The 21,184-nt window shown below is 43.1% G+C and overlaps 1 protein-coding gene and 1 long non-coding RNA gene across 3 annotated transcripts; both read left to right on the top strand.

Annotated features, from left to right (window-relative positions):
- The first annotated feature begins 60 nt into the window (after positions 1-60).
- On the top strand, positions 61-15,229 carry GNPTG (N-acetylglucosamine-1-phosphate transferase subunit gamma). 2 transcript variants are annotated; one of them, XM_075565525.1, is made up of 12 exons: positions 61-166; positions 806-860; positions 2,827-2,894; positions 3,816-3,870; positions 4,744-4,827; positions 4,924-5,017; positions 9,951-10,065; positions 10,344-10,426; positions 11,198-11,326; positions 11,782-11,860; positions 13,047-13,115; positions 13,395-15,229. In XM_075565525.1, exons 1-12 carry the CDS (start codon positions 118-120, stop codon positions 13,499-13,501), a joined length of 987 nt encoding a protein of 328 aa, XP_075421640.1. In that variant the 5' UTR covers positions 61-117; the 3' UTR covers positions 13,502-15,229. The 2 variants fall into 2 exon arrangements, with proteins under 2 accessions (XP_075421640.1, XP_075421641.1); XM_075565526.1 differs by lacking the exon at positions 13,047-13,115 and having other exon boundaries at positions 62-166.
- Positions 15,230-17,333: 2,104 nt separating this feature from the next.
- Positions 17,334-19,459, top strand: LOC142463160 (uncharacterized). Its single transcript, XR_012787381.1, has 2 exons — positions 17,334-17,666; positions 17,947-19,459. It is a non-coding gene; the product is annotated as an uncharacterized LOC142463160 (long non-coding RNA).
- Positions 19,460-21,184: the final 1,725 nt, after the last annotated feature.

Here is a 21,184-nt window from a genome sequence, read left to right as displayed (position 1 = left end):
ACTCTCCGTGACCCACAGAAATGACAGCGCTGTGTACCCATCGTGCAGTGCGGCTGCAGTTCCGGGTGTGAGGGAGGTGCACGTGGGTCGCAGTTCCGGGTGTGGGGAGAGCGCAGGATGGGGACCGGGGTACGGTCCGGGCTGCGGCTGCTGCTGCTGCTCTGTGGTGAGTAACACACTTTCCCCCGCAGCGTGCACCAGGCTGGTACTTTAGTGAGACTCGGTTGTTTACACTCCGCTGCCCTTCCTCTCTGCCCACTGTTAGATGGTAGAGACTATTTACCAGGGGAGCCCGGATAATAAGGGACTTGTTCAGGCTTATTTACCTAGCAGGTGAAGTCCCTCATCGTAAACATAACCCTAATTATATGACAGCCTGATCCTAAACATTACCCTACGTATGATAGCCTGACCCTAATATGACAGCCTGACCCTAATATGACAGCCTGACCCTAAACATTAGGGGGGAGGGGGATAATCATTGCCAGCTAAATAGATACATTGTTATCCTCCAATATTTTGAACATAAAAGCAGGTACCACTCCTGCTGCTGGATTGAGGCATTTCTAAGCAATTCCCACTGAAGTCCTGTATCTTGTACAGCTCATCACACAAACATGTTTATTTAATAGATACAGCTGGTCTGGGCAGGTAGACCTTGACTGATCAGATCTCCTGTTCCTCTAATAATTTTATCTAACATACATTTGTTAAATATCAAACTCAGAACGGTTTTATTAAAAAAAAAAAAAAAAAAGCAATATTGCAATTTTCTGAGTTTCATTTTGTTTGTAATGTTCTTTAGTCCATGTTGCTGCAGCAGGGAAAATGAAGATTGTTGAAGAACCGAACACGTTCGGGTATGTTGTCTAACATTTTAAAGTGCATCAATATATATATTTCCATATTTTATTTAAGTTTTGAACATCCAGAGCAATAACAATATCAGATAATCATACACAATACCAAATTAACTTAATACAAAGAAAATTAAAACACATCTCGGGTCTGCCTGTCCGCCAACTCCTTTTGTACTCCCAAAGTGAAGCAATTTTAGTACCAGTTTAGTCATTTTTTAAGGCTTACCATTAATAACATATTTACATTGAGCGCCTAAAGTACATGTACATACACTATCAACGTTTTTCTTCTTGTTTGCGTCAGATGTAATCTTTCAATCATGTTTTTTGCTCTGGATGGAGACATGTTATTCAGGGAGGATTACTAATTACATGGCATTGGAAATTGCATTTTTGGTTGACTGTAAAAAAAAAAAGAAAAAAAGTTGAAGTCCTCGGACACAAGATATGTGGTATTGCAATATGCACACCCTGCTGGCTGAAAACAAGAAGGATCCCATGTTCATGAAACATCTGATCATGAAAGTCCAAGAAGAAAGGGACAAGGTTGGACTGCGCCTGAACATTAAGAAGACAAAGATCATGACAACAGCAAACAATGCGAACGTTAATATCAAGATCAACAATGAAGAAATTGAAGTGGTTAAAAGATCTCATCTTTCTTGACTCCAAAATTGATTGTGATGGCGACTGCACCCCTGAGATCAAGAGACGGCTGACTCTTGGAAGAAATGCGATGGTCAGTATGAACAATATTTGGAAGAGTAAAGACATCAGCCTGGCAACTAAATGCAGATTGGTCAGTGCGATCGTTTCCCCAATAGCAACATATGGCTGCGAAACCTGGACTCCGGGAAAGGCAGACAGGCGAAAGATCGATGCATTTGAACTGCTGGGCTGGAGACGTCTGCTGCGCAGTCCGTGGACAGCCAGAATAACGGACCAAGCAGTTCTGGAACGGATCAAACCAAAAATCTCACTGGAGGCCAAGATAACAAAGCAAAAGCTCTCTTACTTTGGTCACATCATGCGAAGCAAGTCGCTTAAGAAAGACGTCATGCATGGAATGACTGGTAGTAAAAGAGGAAGAGGCCGCCCAAGAACTCGCTGGCTAGATACCATCAAGAAAGATACTGGACTGAACATAGCAGAATTGAAAAGCCGTGAGAGATCGGAAGACATGGAGCACACTGATCCATAGAGTGGCCGAGAGTCGTACTCGACTGAACGGATAAGTCAGTCAGTCAATATGCACATTACGATGAATCTCCCTAACTTACATTTATAAAACCACAACACAAATCATTCATTTATGCACAATCCTTCATACACAGGTGCTAAAACATGCATATTCAAAATGCCTTTCAGTGCTACTTTAATGTCAGACACAAGCCTGGGTGTTACATGAGATCTGTATAACTTACATCCTGCCCTGCTGGAGGGGACTTGTTTGACTCCTACATTCTATGCTCCAGGTCCACAAAAGGATGCTAAATCTTCCTTTTGTCATACTTGTTACTATTCAATTTTGGTTGAAGAAAGATGGTTGGTCCACTTGAAAAATAACATGCGGAGTAAAGCAGTGCAGACGGGACACTTCCCGGCAAGCGTTCTGTAGAGACACTGCTGCAACTTGTAGTATAGTCAGAATAATCCTTTAAATATAATGTGTTTAGAACTTTCCTTTAGATCTTGTTGCAAATAGCAAGCTGCTTATCCTATTGGTTATCTTTGCAGCTGTTAATGAAAATAGCCAGATAGCTACCAAAGCTATCAGTAAAACAAACTTTTTCAAGGCTGTTAAAACAAGTGCAAAGTATATTCCTCCTTAACCCGCTTCCCCACCAGATACACAGGCAGCAATGTTGCATTTCCCATTGTCAGCACAGGGGTTAATCAATAACTGTCATATCCCGCTGGTGATATTTTAATGCTGCTTTCTAATTTCTTTTTCATCTTTCTTAAGGTTAAACAACCCATTTTTATCTCAGATGAACAAACTGCAACCAAAGACGGAGCCGTCAGCAGTTTCAGGTATTACTCCGTTGCGTAGGTATAGGAGGAACTGGGAATATTAGCAGAATGTGGCATGTAGCAGACTTCATGTACAGCATGCATGTCCCATTCCGTGTTCTTAAGTTAACACACACAGAATCGTGTATCGCCACACGGGTGAATGAAACCTTCAAAATGGAAGAATAAAATTTGCCTTTTTAAAGGCCCCAACCACGTTCATTTAAAGAAGCAATCCCCCCTAAATCGCCTCTGTTTTAGTGGATTAGAACTGTGGGGTCCCCTGCAGCTGGGCCGTACTATTTTCAGCTCTGTAGCCCCCTGGTTCCCCAGATACTTCCATATTGGGGTTACCGGTACTACTTCCTGGTTCCTAAAGGGGCTTTTAAATGGCCATCCAATAGGAAACCGCAACAGATGATGCAGGAAGATTTCAACACGGTCACTTTACCTGTACGTATCTTGGGAACTCAGTGGGCCTCAGAGCTGGGCATAGTAGCGATTGGTTTAGGGGGACCCCCCGTTTCCACCCTGTAAAAAAAAAAAAACATTTCCTGTCGTGGGGGATGTACAATGCGTTACAAGCATTCCCGCATTAGGCATTACAATCATCTCGCCCACGCCTCCTCCAGACACTGGCTTATTCTCGCCCTGCATCAGGAACATATGCTTCTCCCTCTCTCACCCAAGAAACTGCAGCACAGAGATCTTGTGGTCTGTGTGTGTCCCCTTGATTTCGCTCATTACCAAGTTGTATTGGCGCTTCTAAGACACAGAAGGCGAATGATGTAAGTTACTAGTTGGCAATGCTCCCATTTCACATGTAGATGCGGGTTATCTTGTGCCCACTGATTCACTTCGGCACATAAAGTTACCCGCGAGCACTTCACTGCTGTGAAAGATAACCCGAGGTGCACAGGTACATCTTGTGTTTTGTTGCAGGCCCATCACATCTTTTTCGGCTTGCTGGAAAGTGTTTCAATTTTGTGGAGTCCACGTAAGTAAGAGAAGTGACGGATAAAATAGTGTCTTAGCCAACTTCAGGACTGCTTCCCATGATCATTGAAACGCTATTCTATTGTTGTGTCTGCTAATCCAGTAAAACATACTGGACACCTAACAAGCTCAAATTGAACCCCCAAAATACCCACAACATATATATAAGCATATGAGTGTCACAGAGGAGTGCTACTGAGCATGGCAATATATATTTAAAACCAGAGACAGAACATAAAACACAGACAAAGCTCAGTTTTAGCACATCCAGTGAAACTCATACACGGTACAGTGCCTAAATATATATGTGTAAATATCTAATAAGTAAAATGGTCTTTTAGTTTGACAGATTTACTATAAATCATTCTTCCTGTTATTACACAGGTTATTAAGAATTTATATTAGCGTTAGGGACCCCTGAAATGTGGTCTGCCGTGCCGTTGGCTCAGGGGCTTACAACAATTTTGGCCAAAAATGTCAAACTAAAAGACCATTTTACTTATTAGATATTTATACATATATATTTAGGCACTGTACCGTGTATGAGTTTCACTGGATGTACTAAAACTGAGCTTTGTCTGTGTTTTATGTTCTGTCTCTGGTTTTAAATGCTAATCCAGTAATTGCGCTGTTGTCACACTGCGATCATTTTAGGGCTGTTTCATTCATGTGTAAGGGAGAATTTGAGAGTATTTTTTAAGAATACTATTACATTTACCAACCCTGTATGCCCTTGTTCTTTTAATATTTCACATTATGGTATTGTAAGGAATAAGTAGGCTATATGATGTGTAAGAAATGCTCAAGATATTTTTCACAGTGAAAATAAAATGTTTAATTGGTGAAAATCTCTCTCTATTTGTTATACTTACAGATACAAATATGAATTCTGTCCTTTTCACAATCTCACCCAGCATGAGCAGTCATTTCGGTGGAACGCCTACAGCGGGATTTTAGGGTGAGAGCCGCAGTTCAGTCTTTTTAAAAACCTTTTGGGTTCGTGGACCTATAATATTCCCGAGAAACGTTTTTAAATGTTTCATCTGTATTCCAGGATATGGCAGGAATGGGAAATAGAAAACAACACGTTTAGTGGCATGTGGATGAGAGAAGGGGATCCGTGTGGGAGCAGAAACCGACAAACAAAGGTGTGGTTTATAAAGTTACCCAAAAACCCCAGGGGAAAGAGGTTCGCATAGCAATGTAGCTTACCCCATAGAAATATCCTACAATATTTGTACTGGCAAGCTTGAGTGCGATGTTAATTTTTCTCGTTTGGGGTTAATTTGCTATTTATAAGTGTGTGTGTGTGTTCTCTAATCAGATATATCAGCGCTTATAAAACTTATATTGTACTTACCCTGCTGTGAAAACCAATATGTGATGTATGTAAATATTATAAAGTGACCTAAATAATTAGGTATATCAGGGATGCGCACACTTTTTAGTCTGCACCCTCCTTCGTTTTCTGACATCACGACGTCATGTGACCCAGCGGTGTCATTTGATGCCGCGTCGCCAGAATCTGCCGGAGATCAGGTAAGTGAATTACAGAGGCCGTGTGCGCTCCCCGGCATTTCATTTAAATGCTTTGAGGAAGAGTGCGGGGCCTCTGTAAGCACCACGCCCCCGCCCCCCCCAGTTTGCGCAACTCTGAGGTATGTGACAAATCAACACGTCTCTCATTCCCCCCCTATATACGGAGGGGTAGCAATTGCACAGTCTCGTGCGCTGACCAAACTTTTGAGTGAGGACGAAAAAGCTGTGAAAGCGACATCGGCTCCTCGCATCTTTCTATACCTCCCCCAATATATGGAGGTTGAGGGAAGCACGCAGCAGTGTGCGAGCATAGCTTTGGAGTTACAAAAACATCTTGTGGAGCAAGATGGAAATTATCAGCTGTTGGTTGCCCCAGTTCTAGCACCTGATCGGTACACCTGATATCTCCCCAACTGCAATCAGGCCTGGCCTTTACGGACACAGGAGTTTGAATGGAGGTGTTGTCCTACATGCACCTCCTTCCATGCATATACATCTGTTTTACTCCGCTACGGGTTAGTTAGCTGCTCTGTCCTTGGCCCTCTGCTCTTCTCACCCTAGACCTCCTTTTCTTGAAGAACTAATACAATCTTTTGGCTTTCAGTATTGTCTTTTATGCTGATGATGTCCAAATCTCTCTTGCCCTGACCTCTCCCCCTCTCTTCTGTCCCGTGGCTCTGTCTCTCTGCAATCTCCTGGTTGTCTCACCGTTACCTGAAGCTAAACATGTCCAAAACACAATTCATATTCTTTCCCCCACCCACTGCCACCGCTACACCAACACTCTCCCTCACTGTCATCAACACTCTCCCTCACTGTCACCAACACTCTCCCTCACTGTCATCAACACTCTCCCTCACTGTCATCAACACTCTCCCTCACTGTCATCAACACTCTCCCTCACTGTCATCAACACTCTCCCTCACTGTCATCAACACTCTCCCTCACTGTCATCAACACTCTCCCTCACTGTCATCAACACTCTCCCTCAGTGTCATCAACACTCTCCCTCACTGTCATCAACACTCTCCCTCACTGTCATCAACACTCTCCCTCACTGTCATCAACACTCTCCCTCACTGTCATCAACACTCTCCCTCAGTGTCATCAACACTCTCCCTCAGTGTCATCAACACTCTCCCACACTGTCATCAACACTCTCCCTCGGTGTCATCAACACTCTCCCTCACTGTCATCAACACTCTCCCTCACTGTCATCAACACTCCCACACTGTCATCAACACTCTCCCTCACTGTCATCAACACTCTCCCTCACTGTCATCAACACTCTCCCACACTGTCATCAACACTCTCCCTCACTGTCATCAACACTCTCCCTCACTGTCATCAACACCCTCCCACACTGTCATCAACACTCTCCCACACTGTCATCAACACCCTCCCTCACTGTCATCAACACTTCAAGCCCGCTCTAGAGGTCATCTTTGACCCTCAGCAGCTTTCAGATGTTCAAAAACTCCCTGAAAACTCATGTTTTCGAGGAAGCATACTTGCCTTACCTCGAACATCCAACTCCCTCCCCCTCCAACCCCATTGGGGCCAGCTGTGAGTCTGGACCAATCTCCACCCCCCACCTCAAAAAAACCCATAATTGAATCAGCTGTCAGGCTGGACCATATTCCACCCTGAGCCGCACCTTATCCTACAATGAGCCGCACCTTATACTACAATGAGCCGCACCTTATCCTACAGTGAGCCGCACCTTATCCTACAGTGAGCCGCACCTTATCCTACAATGAGCCGCACCTTATCCTACAATGAGCCGCACCTTATCCTACAATGAGCCCCACCTTATCCTACAATGAGCCGCACCTTATCCTACAATGAGCAGCCACTTTATCCTACAATGAGCCGCACCTTATCCTACAATGAGCCGCACCTTATCCTACAATGAGCAGCCACTTTATCCTACAATGAGCAGCCACTTTATCCTACAATGAGCAGCCACTTTATCCTACAATGAGCCGCACCTTATACTACAATGAGCCGCACCTTATCCTACAATGAGCCGCACCTTATCCTACAATGAGCCGCACCTTATCCTACAATGAGCCGCACCTTATCCTACAATGAGCCGCACCTTATCCTACAATGAGCCCCACCTTATCCTACAATGAGCCCCACCTTATCCTACAATGAGCCGCACCTTATCCTACAGTGAGCCGCACCTTATCCTACAATGAGCCGCACCTTATCCTACAATGAGCCCCACCTTATCCTACAATGAGCCGCACCTTATCCTACAATGAGCAGCCACTTTATCCTACAATGAGCCGCACCTTATCCTACAATGAGCCGCACCTTATCCTACAATGAGCAGCCACTTTATCCTACAATGAGCAGCCACTTTATCCTACAATGTGCAGCCACTTTATCCTACAATGAGCCGCACCTTATCCTACAATGAGCCGCACCTTATCCTACAATGAGCCGCACCTTATCCTACAATGAGCCGCACCTTATCCTACAATGAGCCGCACCTTATCCTACAATGAGCCGCACCTTATCCTACAATGAGCCGCACCTTATCCTACAATGAGCCGCACCTTATCCTACAATGAGCCGCACCTTATCCTACAATGAGCCGCACCTTATCCTACAATGAGCAGCCACTTGACCTTCTTGTTTCAGTATTGTCCCTCATTCCCTGTAGAGTGTAAGCTGTCTGGATCAGGGCACCCGTTACCTTTTTGTGCATGTTTGTCCTCACCTGTAACTGTTTATGTAATGTACCTAGCGCCGTACTTCATTGTACCGCGCTGCGGAATATGTTGGCGTTTCACCAATACACAATAATAGTAATCTGAGTAATTTTATATAGCGGATTTTCTTCCCTTCATTATTGGTGGGACGGATGCTTGACATTTCAACCGGTTAAGTCTTATATCTGTGTGTTTTTTTTTTGTTTCTGTATATTATGAGTTGTTGCACCTTTAGGTATTATAAAAATATAATATATATTCATTCACTTTATCACTTGAGAGAGAGGCAGAGTGAGAGACGGCGAGCTCTAGCACGCTCTGTACATATTACCGCGCTCTTCCCGTTAGAAGTGCGCTGCTGGTAAAAGGATTGGCCTTACTGTACATATATGAAAAACAAAAGGAACAGATCCTGCGCCCCTACCCATTGGGCTAAAATATACAAGTGACCCGTTTACATTTAGAACCTAAGTCTGTGTAACAGAAGTCATTTGGTTGCATCTTTTGAGCTGCCAATCTCGTCAAGCTACCTACACTGCATATATGCAATTTCTTATTGTCCTATGGACTAAACTTTGTGAGATATATGAAAATGCCCTGAAGGGGTTAAATAAATGAAGCATTTGCTTTTGTGACTTACTGGCTTTGGCCAGCTTTTAATTGCACTATCAGATTTCCCTTATTATAAAGGTGAACTGTGGGTGCACAAATACCCTAGTGTGAAATATTAATACTTACACAGATCTCTTCTTTCTATCAGCCTTAGACACTCACCTGCTCTTCAGTGGAGGGTGATGTGCAGACTGACAATTAGGTGTATTATACCTTTATGCTAACTGGAGAATTGGTGGGAGCGCTGTCCTGAAGGGAGGAGCCGTACACCTCCAAGGATCTGCTCTGTGAAGCAGAAACCAGGCGAGCCAATAACCTGCCCCTATGACGCAATGTATCAGTAACACAATAATTAAATGCCCTTATGGAGTGTAAATTAACTGAATAACCAAGTAAATATTATTATTGAAGTATTTCAACTTTATACTTATTACTTTAAATGTTTTGTCAATTGGATGTAGCATTGGGCACCCTGTCTTTTTTGTCTTATGGAGTGTAAAGCAAGGAAAATAATTGGCCTAATGTGTGTGGAAGGCTGTACATATTACCGCGCTCCTCCCTTTAGAAGTTTGCTGCTGGTAAAAGGATTGGCTTTGCATGTATGGAAAACAAAAGAACAGATCCTGCGCTCGCTCCTACCAAATTGGGCTAAAATATACTAGTGACATGTTTACTAAGGCTTCAATCATGTTTTCATCAAAAGATGCAACCAAATGACCCCGTTATTACACAGACGTGTGTGTGTGTGTGTGTGTGTGTGTGTGTGTGTGTGTGTGTGTGTGTGTGTGTGTGTGTGTGTGTGTGTGTGTGTGTGTGTCACACTTAGTCCAACGTCTCGGTCCAGAAAGGACCTTCCTCAGGAAAGTGAACTTCCCTGAGGAAGGTCCTTTCTGGACCGAAACGTTGTGCTAAGTGTGCTATGTATTCCTGATGCAAGTTTTCTTTGCATCCTTTATTGAGTCTTGATAAAGGAGGGATATCCTGAAAACCTGACCTGTTGGTGGCCCTTGAGGACTGGCGTTGGCCTCCCCTGTTTTAGGCCCCACGTTTGCAAAGCAACTAAATGTTCCCTGAATTATGAAATGGGTAATAAAAATGGTGACGCTGATTTTGACCCGATTGCCGTTCCATTACATTACCAATCTCCAGAACCTGAATGACACGTGCGCGGTGACGTTTGTGTGATGCGGCCCCTCTTGTGTTCCAGGTCCTTCTCGTGTGTGGAAGAAGTAACAAATTGGCTCAGGTGTCGGAGCCAAGTACCTGCATTTACTCTGTGACATTTGAAACTCCCCTGGTTTGCCACCCACACTCCCTGCTAGGTAGGATGAACACGGCGCGATAATACACTTCTATTGTTACCAATGGGTCACCAGACTGTCTCTGCGACTAAGCATGGGGTGGCCACGCCAGTCCTCAAGTGCCACCAACATGTCAGGTTTTCGGGATATCCCTGCTTCAGCACAGGTGGTGCACTCTTCGATTTGAGCCACCTGGGCTGACGCGGGGATATCCTGCAAACCTGACCTGTTGGGGGGAGTTGGAGACTGGAGTTGAGATCTCCTGCCTGAGTGACTAAAGTCGGATCTTGTGCTTGCAGTGTACCCGGCTCTAACGGAAGCCCTGCAGGGACAGTGGGATCAAGCTGAACAGTCTTTATACGACGAGCTCATTACTGAACAGGTGAGTTCTGCTTTAATAACAGTGGGTTAAACTTGAGATGCACAAAGAAAAAGTTGAATGTAGCACAAAGCAAAAGCAAATAATATTTGCTAATGTAGTATCTTTTCCTGATCACCGTTCTTTTTCTGTACTCTTGTTGTTTAAATATGATCCAATAAACCTTTCCCGCAAAGTATCTTGGGGGCCAGGGGTTATACCCTCTGCTTCCCATTAACAAAAGTTCATTATTTCCTGAAAAGATTTATGGGGAAAAGTTTCATATCCCTCCAGTTTTTATTTATTTATAAAAATGTTTTACCCGGAAGTAATACATTGAGAGTTTACCTCTCGTTTTCACGAGATACATAGTTATATAAGTGAACAGGGTATACATTATATACAAGACATTTCATGCACAGTGAGAGATAATATATATTTATAGGCGTATGTAACAGTTACAGACCAGATTAAAATGTGAGACCGCTTTAGTTTTGAAAGAACTTAGTAGACAGATGGCTGCTGTGAGAGTCTCCAGTAGACTGTTCTGGACGCGGGGTGCACGGTAAGAGGAGGCGGGGTGCACGGTAAGAGGAGGCGGGGTGCACGGTAAGAGGAGGCGGAGCGGCCGGAGTTGATTGTGACAAGATAAATGTGACACACTTAGTGTTTTATGTAATGTTTTCACAACCCAGGGTCTGCAATATGTTTGTAAATATGTCTATAATCATAAGCAGTGCAATTATATGCACGTAGAATAAATTAGACGGCATTTTTATGTACTTTTATCAACAGGGATATAGGAAATTGTTAAGGGACATTTTTACGGAAGCTGGATATTTAAAAGCAAAGGAAAATGGGGCGGAAAACAAAGAGAAACAGACAGACACCAAGGAGTTTGATTCACTTGAGAAATGTAACAAGGTACTTAATGTTTTAATATATATATTTTCTTATATAGCACTGACTGTGTACGAGTCCCTGCCCGTGGAGCTTACAATCTTATGTTTTTGGTGCCTGAGGCACAGGGAGATAAAGTGACTTGCCCACGGTCACAAGGAGCCGACACCGGAATAGAACCAGGTTCCCCTGCTCCAAACTCCGTGTCATTGTTTTACTCACTGAGCCGCTTTCAGACTAATATAACTCGTACAAACGCATGCTTACAGGTTTGTTTTAAAAAAAATACAATAAATCAATATACAGAAAGGGCTGCAGCAGCGCCCAGAAATCCGCAAAGTAAAAACGGTTACATCGTTGGGCTATTTCTCCGCTGAAAACGTAACGTATCAGTTTTCAGACGTGCAGAAGTATGTAATATGAATGGATATGCCACGCAAATATGATTTTTGTTTGTGTTTTCTATTGGGGTTTTTTAGGCACACGCAGACTTGTCTAAAGAAATAAAACGACTGGAAGACATTTTGAATAAACATGGCATACCGTATGAGAAACACGGTATGTAAAAATGTGCATGACGTGTCTGCTTTATTTACTATTGAATTTAACACATTTTTGAGGGGCTTATGTAGGCGACACAATGAGGCGCTTTTCTAATTGAGTAGCACAGATAACAAGTCCCAAATAAAATCTAATTAGCTGGTTTTAGTCACTGTGCAAAGGGGGTTATAACGTAAAAAGAAATCTACACACTTAATCTAAATATATATATTTTCAGTGTTATTATCCTCTGTGTGATGAAACCATACATGATATTGTGTGTGTAATACAGAATTGTTGTATTCATGAAAGACCTTTCTCTAGCTAGTGAGGCCCTGCTGCTTTTTCTGCTGATATATAATCACCAATGAACCTTTTTGGTTAATTTTAAAGCAGTGGTCAGCTGAGTTGCAGTTTTTCATTTGGCATTATTTATTTATTTATTTTTACCCATCTCACCATTTCCAAAGCTGGTATTTTTTTTTAATCGGATTTTTCCATCCTGGAGTTATGAAAATAGAATATGAAGTGCCCGGAAAGGTTAAAGTGGAAAGTTTCCTTTACTTTCCGCCTTTTCACCCACGGATTGGTAAAGGCGACTTCCACGGAAAACTTCATGTTAAAAAGATCCACGGAAGTTGTTTAGCTGGATATACCCACAGGGACGCTAGGCCCAAGGGTCGGCAGAGCCCATTGTGTTAAACACGAGGGGCGCCACATGAAGGCAGGGTTGTCAATTGATGATGAGAGGGAAACGGTTATAGGAGGAGTTACAATTACGTGTGTAATATAAGGAGATTTCCTTGTTAATCAGAGTCTGATTGGCGAGTGTTTTACAGGCCCAGGCCCGTGGTTGAAGCTGTGCCCTTAGTTAGAAGTATTTTCTGCACCTATGCTAAGCCCCCATTGAAAATGTCTGCGGACAAATATCAGAAGACTCCAGTACAGTATTTATAACGCGTACTTAAGGGGTTTCACTGGGAGGGTTTCCAAAGCATTGAATCCTCTTTCCCATACATACACCCCCCCCCCCCCCCCCCCGGCCATTTTATCAATTGTCCAATAACAAGTTTCGTTATAAAATAATTTAATAAAAACTAATTATATTGACTTGGTAAATGTAATTATTGTAAAATTCAGGTTTTCTACTATTTTTAAATGAAAGGCGAAGATTGTTTTTTGTTTTTTTTTCATTATCGGCAAGAAATTCCCCCGCCGCCAGTGGGGTCTTCATCTTTCCCACAGGAGACCCTTCAGTCTGAAGCAACCCTGGGTGAGAAGTGCTGCACGGGGGGATCATTCTGTATACACCCAAGCAGCTGTTCCAAGCAATTTTTTGCCCAAAATCTTTATTGGTCTGTAATTTCTGATCCGCTTTGGCATATATATGGAATGAGCTTCCTCCCATAGGATACATTTAGAGGTTTAATGACAAAGGGGGCATTTTTTTTTTTTAGCTGAACAGCGATAAGGTTGTTTTTGAACCGCGATGAATACAAGTATGAAAACGGAATTGTATTATTTATTGACCACGATTGTTTTCATTTTAAAGGAGCCAGCAGCGAAACAGGCCACGTGGTCAGTGCCGGCACGTCCGCTACAACAGTGAGAGACAAAGAACAACCCCGTGGTGATACAGGGGATCGGGAGGGGAGATAGCAGCCATTGCTACATGTTGAGAAGTTCTTTGTTGGGTGTTGCCAGCCTGTGCGTCTCGCTGCTGGGCAGTGCCAGCCTGTGCGTCTCGATGCTGGGCGGTGCCAGCCTGTGCGTCTTGCTGCTGGGCGTTGCCAGCCTGTGCGTATCGCTGCTGGGCGGTGTAATATGTTAGCCTATTCTTTGCCGATTGTGATTATTTTATAATTAAAAAAAAATTCCCTAGGTGTGTTCACAGGGTTCTCGTCACATGTATAGTGTATAATATAGGAGTAACGGTCAATCTATTTACAAGTATGTCAATGGGCCCTCTTCTCAACTGGTCTCTAAATCTAACCTCTATTTGAATATAAAAACATATACAAAGCAACTGTGCTCAACTAATCTGATCTATGGGATAATATTGTACTTATGTAACGCGGGACCCGTCTGGAAGGGCCCGGGTAAATGTGTCCATTGTCCAGCGTTCCCCTTGGAGGGGTGCGGGTAAATATCTTAAAAACGCAAAAACGGAAGAAAACAGACAAGCACAGCTTGTATAAGAAATATTATTTTTTATTACTATAATAATACATAACGCTCACTCACATGAGAAAACACGGGCGGGCACGGATTAGCCCGGGCACAAGGGATCGTAGATTACGGAGATCTCGCCAGCAGTCCCAGCTGATGTCCGCGCGGCAGCCAGAACCAAGGAGAAGCCGTGAGAACGGAGAGCGGCAGTGCTACTGTTTGGCGCCAAAATAGAGGACGGGGGCAAAGACGTGCGAGAGCGCACCACGTCCCTTCCGGGACTCAGTGCGGGATTTGGACGCCAGCTGAGACTACCGGCGAGATCTCTGTTATATTCTTTCGTTTTCTCCATTTGAATATAACACGGCATTAGCCTGAAATAATGTGCGGATAACCCTATTCTAACCAGTAAATGAGGTGTTCACAGAAAATAGCGTCTGTTCCTGGCTTAGGTAACGCTGCCTTATTTACCGGGGATTGGTAAACCTCGCTCTGTGTCGCTGCTACTGCCGCTGATGCCCGTTTACAAAATGGTTTCTCACCCAGCGCTTGTTTAAGGAAAGTAAAGGAGGAGTTGGGACTGTGGCTGTGTCTTGGTCAGGCACTCCCCCCCACTGTCATCATAAGGTATATTACAAGAGGAATGAAGACGATTGTGCACATATTAGTAACGACCATTTCTTGTTTGTATATAGAGACACGGCTGTACAATGCATAGGGATTTTTATACCCGAGGAAGGGAGTGCATCCTTTTCATGCTTCTTGAAATAGGCATTGATTTCTGGCTACAGCAACTTGGTTAATGCACAGTCTTTTAATGTATACAGGCATACCCCGCATTAACGTACGCAATGGGACCGGAGCATGTATGTAAAGTGAAAATGTACTTAAAATGAAGCACTACCTTTTTCCCACTTATCGATGCATGTACTGTACTGCAATCATCATATACGTGCATAACTGATGTAAATAACGCATTTGTAACAGGCTCTATAGTCTCCCCGCTTGTGCACAGCTTCGGTGCAGGTAGGGAGCCGGTATTGCTGTTCAGGACGTGCTGACAGGCACATGCGTGAGCTACCGTTTGCCTATTGAGAGATATGTACTTACTCGCGAGTGTACTTAAAGTGAGTGTCCTTAAACCGGGGTATGCCTGTATGTCAGTTTGATTGTATTTTAATTGATGTAAAGAAATGTCATTAAAAAAAATCTGGTAAATCCCTGTGTGCATTCATTACATGCTAACACAATGCTAACTGCAGCATACAAACTCCAGTCCTTGAACTATGGTGTTGCTAGGGGCTCAATGTTTTTATTTACAACCTTAGTTACCTTTTTTTAAATAAGAAATGGACTCCGCAGAAGTAAAGCTACAAGTGGTGGTGATCAGAGCTATGAGGCTGATCCAACATTTCATTCACAATAGATGTTCAAATGAAAATGCCCATCGCTCACACGGAACAGTTAGTGGTTTCCATAATGGAACACAACATGCTGGGCGAGGTCTTACCACTTTCATGGATTATTTGCATCACTACATCTTCCTGTTTATACCTTCTATATAAAACCCATCGGGCTGCTGGCCTTCCTCATTATTTAGTTACATTGCTTGTCTACTTTCCAGTCATCTGAACCGATACCGCCCAAGTCCCCTTGCTTGGCATCATAGTGCCACTTGGTATTAAATTGTAGTTGCCATACTCTACCATTAACCTAATCTACCTAAATCATTCTGTTTGTTTACCCGTCCTGGTGTGCCAACTCACTTAGAGATCGGTGTCATCTGCAAAAAGGTGACCTTCCAGCTCATGTAGTAATAGGAAGAATCGCCAGATTCTTGTGAATTTTGGGTAGGAAATAAAGCGCTGCCATCATCGGATTTTTGTTATTAAGGGAATCATATTCCATGTCTGTTAGTATATTGAATGATTTTTCCTCTATCCAACAAGAGCAGAAGTTCCTCTCTAAACTTTGGGGTGGGATCTGTATTTAAGCATTTATATGTGATCCTGTTAAGACGCGTGCGCGCACACACACACACTCTCCCTCCCTTGGCTGCCTGTTTAAAAAAGTATTGCCTTTGAGGATATTGCCCTTACACCAACTGGGATAAAACTTCGATTTGCTCTTTGGCAACATACGTTTAAAAATTATCAGTGGCACTCTCTCCTCCTGACGGGAGTGCATTGTTAACTCCTAACGGGCTGTAGATTAAGTTGTTTCTACTCAGAGAATCTTTGTTTAAAAAATAATCTTTTGACAGTCGGCTGTCTCACAACTTGTTCGCATCAATAAAAAGATTAAAACCACTCGGCCCCACTGCTGGCGCAAAATGATGTCCTTCAGAAATCAATTTACATTTAATAGGGGTCAAAACTTTCTTGCTCAGATTGAAGATGCTCCTTATTTGATTGGTCTTTTCTGCTGTGGATGCTCACCCTCCTCTAATGGTCTTTTTTTTATTTTTGCTTCTTACGGTTGTGCCCCCCTGGTCCACTGGCTCCTCTCAACTGGAAACCCGATTCTGCATGTGGATCAGTGGGGTTGGAGCTTGGTCTAAAAAAAAAAAACCCCCACTGAATGCTTGCTCCTAGTAGCTTTCTCCCAAAGTGGGGCTCCTATTGGGGACCGTGCTACTGTTTGTCCTTTGGTTGTATCTCTGTGGTGGGGTTCTACTTCTCTCTATGCTTTCTACACAGTGGGGTATGTTCTCTATTTCTTCAATGCTCATCGGGGTAAGATCTGTAACGTGTATTCTCTTCCCTCGTCACTTCTACCTCCTCCCTATTGGGGTAGTTCTCTCTATGTTGATAAGTAGACTGTAAATGTCTGGCACTATCATAATTGATGTGGTGCATATCCAGCAGGGGATTGGTGTTTTTCTCCTAAATGGAAATGCACCTTTCTAGGTTCCGTGTGCAGTTCCCTCCTAGGATTATCATTTGGATTTTGCGTTTCCGTTGTAGGGGAAATAACTATTACAATCATTCCTCACTTTATTAAATTACTTAATTATTTTGTATCCCATATGATACAGTGGTTGTTTTTAGCCATTTTTTTTATGGTTACCATCATCTCTCCTAAATGTATTTTTTATTTCTAGTATATTTTTCTCCAGAATGTCCAATTCATCTGATTAAGGTTTTATTTCTTGTAATGAATACCGGGTTCTCAGTTAATGGTTCTAGCTTCTCTTTAATGCTATTCATTTCTGCATCTGTCTCTGCTATAGTGGTTTTATGAAGCCTAATAATTAATTTAATCAAATCACTTGAACATGTATCAAAGATTTTCGTCATAGAGTATGTATTATTAATTGCAATTTTATTTTCTGTGCTCCCCGCACTCTTTTCCTTAAGGGGTTTCACTGGGAGGGTTTCCAAAGCATTGAATCCTCTTTCCCATACATACACCCCCCCCCCGGCCATTTTATCAATTGTCCAATAACAAGTTTCGTTACAAAATAATTTAATAAAAACTAATTATATTGACTTGGTAAATGTAATTATTGTAAAATTCAGGTTTTCTACTATTTTTAAATGAAACGCGAAGATTGTTTTTTTTTTTTTTTTCCATTATCGGTAAGAAATTCCCCCGCTGCCAGTGGGGTCTTCATCTTTCCCACAGGAGACCCTTCAGTCTGAAGCAACCCTGGGTGAGAAGTGCTGCACGGGGGGATCATTCTGTATACACCCAAGCAGCTGTTCCAAGCAATTTTTTGGCCAAAATCTTTATTGGTCTGTAATTTCTGATCCGCTTTGGCATATATATGGAATGAGCTTCCTCCCATAGGATACATTTAGAGGTTTAATGACAAAGGGGGCTTTTTTTTTTTTTTAGCCGAACAGCGATAAGGTTGTTTTTGAACCGCGATGAATACAAGTATGAAAACGGAATTGTATTATTTATTGACCACGATTGTTTTCATTTTAAAGGAGCCAGCAGCGAAACAGGCCACGTGGTCAGTGCCGGCACGTCCGCTACAACAGTGAGAGACAAAGAACAACCCCGTGGTGATACAGGGGATCGGGAGGGGAGATAGCAGCCATTGCTACATGTTGAGAAGTTCTTTACTGGGCGTTGCCAGCCTGTGCGTCTCGATGCTGGGCGGTGCCAGCCTGTGCGTCTTGCTGCTGGGCGGTGCCAGCCTGTGCGTCTCGATGCTGGGCGGTGACAGCCTGTGCGTCTTGCTGCTGGGCGGTGCCAGCCTGTGCGTCTCGCTGCTGGGCGGTGTAATATGTTAGCCTATTCTTTGCCGATTGTGATGCCATTCATTATTTTATAATTAAAAAAAATTCCCTAGGTGTGTTCACAGGGTTCTCGTCACATGTATAGTGTATAATATAGGAGTAACGGTCAATCTATTTACAAGTATGTCAATGGGCCCTCTTCTCAACTGGTCTCTAAATCTAACCTCTATTTGAATATAAAAACATATACAAAGCAACTGTGCTCAACTAATCTGATCTATGGGATAATATTGTACTTATGTAACGCGGGACCCGTCTGGAAGGGCCCGGGTAAATGTGTCCATTGTCCAGCGTTCCCCTGGGAGGGGTGCGGGTAAATATCTTAAAAACGCAAAAACGGAAGAAAACAGACAAGCACAGCTTGTATAAGAAATATTATTTTCTATTACTATAATAATACATAACGCTCACTCACATGAGAAAACACGGGCGGGCACGGATTAGCCCGGGCACAAGGGATCGTAGAGTACGGAGATCTCGCCAGCAGTCCCAGCTGATGTCCGCGCGGCAGCCAGAACCAAGGAGAAGCCGTGAGAACGGAGAGCGGCAGTGCTACTGTTTGGCGCCAAAATAGAGGACGGGGGCAAAGACGTGCGAGAGCGCACCACGTCCCTTCCGGGACTCCGTGCGGGATTTGGACGCCAGCTGGGACTACCGGCGAGATCTCTGTTATATTCTTTCGTTTTCTCCATTTGAATATAACACGGCATTAGCCTGAAATAATGTGCGGATAACCCTATTCTAACCAGTAAATGAGGTGTTCACAGAAAATAGCGTCTGTTCCTGGCTTAGGTAACGCTGCCTTATTTACCGGGGATTGGTAAACCTCGCTCTGTGTCGCTGCTACTGCTGCTGATGCCCGTTTACAAAATGTTTAAGGAAAGTAAAGGAGGAGTTAGGACTGTGGCTTGGTCAGGCACTCCCCCCCACTGTCATCATAAGGTATATTACAAGAGGAATGAAGACGATTGTGCGCATATTAGTAACGACCATTTCTTGTTTGTATATAGAGACACGGCTGCACAATGCATAGGGATTTTTATACCCGAGGAAGGGAGTGCATCCTTTTCATGCTTCTTGAAATAGGCATTGATTTCTGGCTACAGCAACTTGGTTAATGCGCAGTCTTTTAATGTAAATATCAGTTTGATTGTATTTTAATTGATGTAAAGAAATGTCATTAAAAAAATCTGGTAAATCCCTGTGTGCATTCATTACATGCTAACACAATGCTAACTGCAGCATACAAACTCCAGTCCTTGAACTATGGTGTTGCTAGGGGCTCAATGTTTTTATTTACAACCTTAGTTACCTTTTTTTAAATAAGAAATGGACTCCGCAGAAGTAAAGCTACAAGTGGTGGTGATCAGAGCTTATGAGGCTGATCCAACATTTCATTCACAATAGATGTTCAAATGAAAATGCCCATCGCTCACACGGAACAGTTAGTGGTTTCCATAATGGAACACAACATGCTGGGCGAGGTCTTACCACTTTCATGGATTATTTGCATCACTACATCTTCCTGTTTATACCTTCTATATAAAACCCATCGGGCTGCTGGCCTTCCTCATTATTTAGTTACATTGCTTGTCTACTTTCCAGTCATCTGAACCGATACCGCCCAAGTCCCCTTGCTTGGCATCATAGTGCCACTTGGTATTAAATTGTAGTTGCCATACTCTACCATTAACCTAATCTACCTAAATCATTCTGTTTGTTTACCCGTCCTGGTGTGCCAACTCACTTAGAGATCGGTGTCATCTGCAAAAAGGTGACCTTCCAGCTCATGTAGTAATAGGAAGAATCGCCAGATTCTTGTGAATTTTGGGTAGGAAATAAAGCGCTGCCATCATCGGATTTTTGTTATTAAGGGAATCATATTCCATGTCTGTTAGTATATTGAATGATTTTTCCTCTATCCAACAAGAGCAGAAGTTCCTCTCTAAACTTTGGGGTGGGATCTGTATTTAAGCATTTATATGTGATCCTGTTAAGACGCGTGCGCGCACACGCACACGCACACACACACACGCGCACGCACACACACACACACACACACACACACACACACACACACACACACACACACACACACACACACTCTCCCTCCCTTGGCTGCCTGTTTAAAAAAGTATTGCCTTTGAGGATATTGCCCTTACACCAACTGGGATAAAACTTCGATTTGCTCTTTGGCAACATACGTTTAAAAATTATCAGTGGCACTCTCTCCTCCTGACGGGAGTGCATTGTTAACTCCTAACGGGCTGTAGATTAAGTTGTTTCTACTCAGAGAATCTTTGTTTAAAAAATAATCTTTTGACAGTCGGCTGTCTCACAACTTGTTCGCATCAATAAAAAGATTAAAACCACTCGGCCCCACTGCTGGCGCAAAATGATGTCCTTCAGAAATCAATTTACATTTAATAGGGGTCAAAACTTTCTTGCTCAGATTGAAGATGCTCCTTATTTGATTGGTCTTTTCTGCTGTGGATGCTCACCCTCCTCTAATGGTCTTTTTTTTATTTTTGCTTCTTACGGTTGTGCCCCCCTGGTCCACTGGCTCCTCTCAACTGGAAACCCGATTCTGCATGTGGATCAGTGGGGTTGGAGCTTGGTCTAAAAAAAAAAACCCCCCACTGAATGCTTGCTCCTAGTAGCTTTCTCCCAAAGTGGGGCTCCTATTGGGGACCGTGCTACTGTTTGTCCTTTGGTTGTATCTCTGTGGTGGGGTTCTACTTCTCTCTATGCTTTCTACACAGTGGGGTATGTTCTCTATTTCTTCAATGCTCATCGGGGTAAGATCTGTAACGTGTATTCTCTTCCCTCGTCACTTCTACCTCCTCCCTATTGGGGTAGTTCTCTCTATGTTGATAAGTAGACTGTAAATGTCTGGCACTATCATAATTGATGTGGTGCATAT

This window comes from Ascaphus truei, chromosome 11, assembly GCF_040206685.1.
Source record: "Ascaphus truei isolate aAscTru1 chromosome 11, aAscTru1.hap1, whole genome shotgun sequence".
NCBI classification, from domain to species: Eukaryota; Metazoa; Chordata; class Amphibia; order Anura; family Ascaphidae; genus Ascaphus; species Ascaphus truei.
The sequence above is the reverse complement of the archived record's forward strand: the minus strand, read 5'-3'. Positions and strand labels throughout refer to the sequence as shown.